The sequence below is a fragment of the Chenopodium album genome, chromosome 5 (genome assembly GCF_948465745.1).
Source record: "Chenopodium album chromosome 5, dcCheAlbu1.1, whole genome shotgun sequence".
NCBI classification, from domain to species: Eukaryota; Viridiplantae; Streptophyta; class Magnoliopsida; order Caryophyllales; family Amaranthaceae; genus Chenopodium; species Chenopodium album.
In genome coordinates this window covers 67443868-67445825 of record NC_137838.1, presented here as the reverse complement: position 1 = coordinate 67445825, position 1958 = coordinate 67443868, and the positions used below count along the sequence as shown (strand labels likewise).

General features: G+C 38.9%; 1 protein-coding gene across 1 annotated transcript; it reads left to right on the top strand.

Moving 5' to 3' along the window:
* The first annotated feature begins 639 nt into the window (after window positions 1-639).
* On the top strand, window positions 640-1499 carry LOC145630888 (uncharacterized). Its single transcript, XM_081683014.1, has one exon. The coding sequence runs from the start codon at window positions 764-766 to the stop codon at window positions 1328-1330; it is 567 nt and encodes a 188-aa protein (XP_081539140.1). The 5' UTR covers window positions 640-763; the 3' UTR covers window positions 1331-1499.
* The last annotated feature ends 459 nt before the right edge of the window (window positions 1500-1958 follow it).

The following is a 1958-nucleotide window of genomic DNA, read 5'->3' as shown; positions in this document are numbered from 1 at the left end:
TTACTAATTAGCCTTCCTATATATATGCATCCCAAACAAATAGCTGCTATGCGCCTAGTTGCACTTAAAGGTGGGCAACGTGTCGTGCCGAGCCGGGTTGTGCCTCGCCTTGTCGTGCCTGCATTTCGGCGTGTCGGGCCACCATTTAGCACACCCCATCCCACGACACGTCACGTCCCATGTGCCTGAATTATTGTTTTATCTTTTTTTTTTTTTTTAATTTTTTTGAGCTACTTTTAAATGGATTTACTATTTAAATAATTTTATTAATTTATGTTTATGTTTTTTTTTAATTATTATCTTATTATTATTCTTTTTAATACTCTTATTTTTATTATTATAGTTCTTTATTGTTATATAAGTTATTTTATGGTCCTGCAGGGCTGTGCCTAGCATGCCGTGCTGGTGGACCAAACTACCGACCCGCGAATTAGTACCGTGCTCATGCCGGATTCTTGAAAACGTGTTCACGGCATGGCCCGCGGTCCACTCCTCATCACCGTGCCGTGCCGTGCTAGGCCGATCTCGTGCTAGGCTCGTGGCGCCCGCAAGCCGACACGGCCCATGCCCACCTCTACAGCTCTACTTGCACTCTTCTACTTCAGGATTGCTAGTAGACGCTTCAAACCTCAATTCTCAATCCCAAATCCCCTTTAAAAACAGAAACAAAATACACTAATCTGAGTAATCTCTTCACACAGCACAGAAAACGAGAGAGAGAAAACAAAACCAAAAAAAGAGAAGACCTCTGAATCATACAACAATGGCGACCCAATTTTTATCTTCATTCAAATACTCCGACAGCTTAACAGTCGTCGGAATCTCAATCTGCACCGCAGTAATCTGCGAAGCAATCTCTTACCTACTAATCTACCGTACCAATTCCTACAAATCCCTGAAATCCGCCATTGATAAATCCTCCAAAAAGCTCGAAACCATGAAAACCCAAGATTCAATCTCAAAGAACAAAACCAAGAAGAAAGATCGAGTCGAAACAAGTCTGAAAGACGCAAGCCGAGATCTCTCGCTATTCAAATTCAAATCTGGTGCTGTTGTTGCGGTTGTGTTGTTCCTGGTTTTCGGATTTCTCAATTCGTTGTTCGACGGTAAAGCCGTCGCTAAAATTCCATTCGTTCCGATCAAACTTGTGCAGAAGATGAGTCATAGGAATTTGCCTGGTGATGATATGACGGATTGTTCAATGGCGTTTTTGTACCTGCTTTGTTCGGTTAGTATTCGTACTAATTTGCAGAAGTTTCTAGGGTTTTCGCCTCCTCGTGGTGCTCCTAGTATGGGACTTTTCCCTATGCCTGATCAAAAAACTAGTTAGGAATTTTGATTTTGTTAATTTCTAAATTTGTGGTTTAATGTATTGTACTGATTTAATCATCGGAATTAGCTGTTTTTGGTTGATCAATCTATGAGGATTCGATGAATTCTGGTAATTTAATTGATATTTATGGTTCTAAATTGTTGAAATTTGTTTTATTTTGATTGAATCTTTGGTATTTTGATTTGTTTGAGGGTTGACTTTGTTGATCTTTGTTTAATCGATTAATTGGGTATGTTTTGCTGGATTGATGTAGTTGAGGGTTGATTGAATTTGAGAATCTTATTAAATTGAAGCTATATTATATGATTGCATTCATTGCTATAAGTTTATAGAATCATGTGGACTATACTTTGAGTGGTTGTAGCTGTTATATGTAGCTGAAATCAATATAGTAGCCTTGTTTGGTTCGTAATTGCATACGAATTGCTCCATAATGACCTGAAATCTGCCGTAATTGCATACATATGGACTATACTTGGCTGAGCTCCATAATGGCCTGAAATCTGTTAGCCGCGACTGGTTTGCAGTTGCTATTACTTGGATACTTACAAACCTAACTTAATTCCATAACGATTCGAGTTCTAGTAGTCGAGACTTGATCTAAACTTGATTCCATTATCACCTA

What these genes read in the sequence shown, in the direction of transcription:
- LOC145630888 (XM_081683014.1), top strand. Translation starts at nt 764, where the DNA reads ATGGCGACCCAATTTTTATCTTCATTCAAATACTCCGACAGCTTAACA.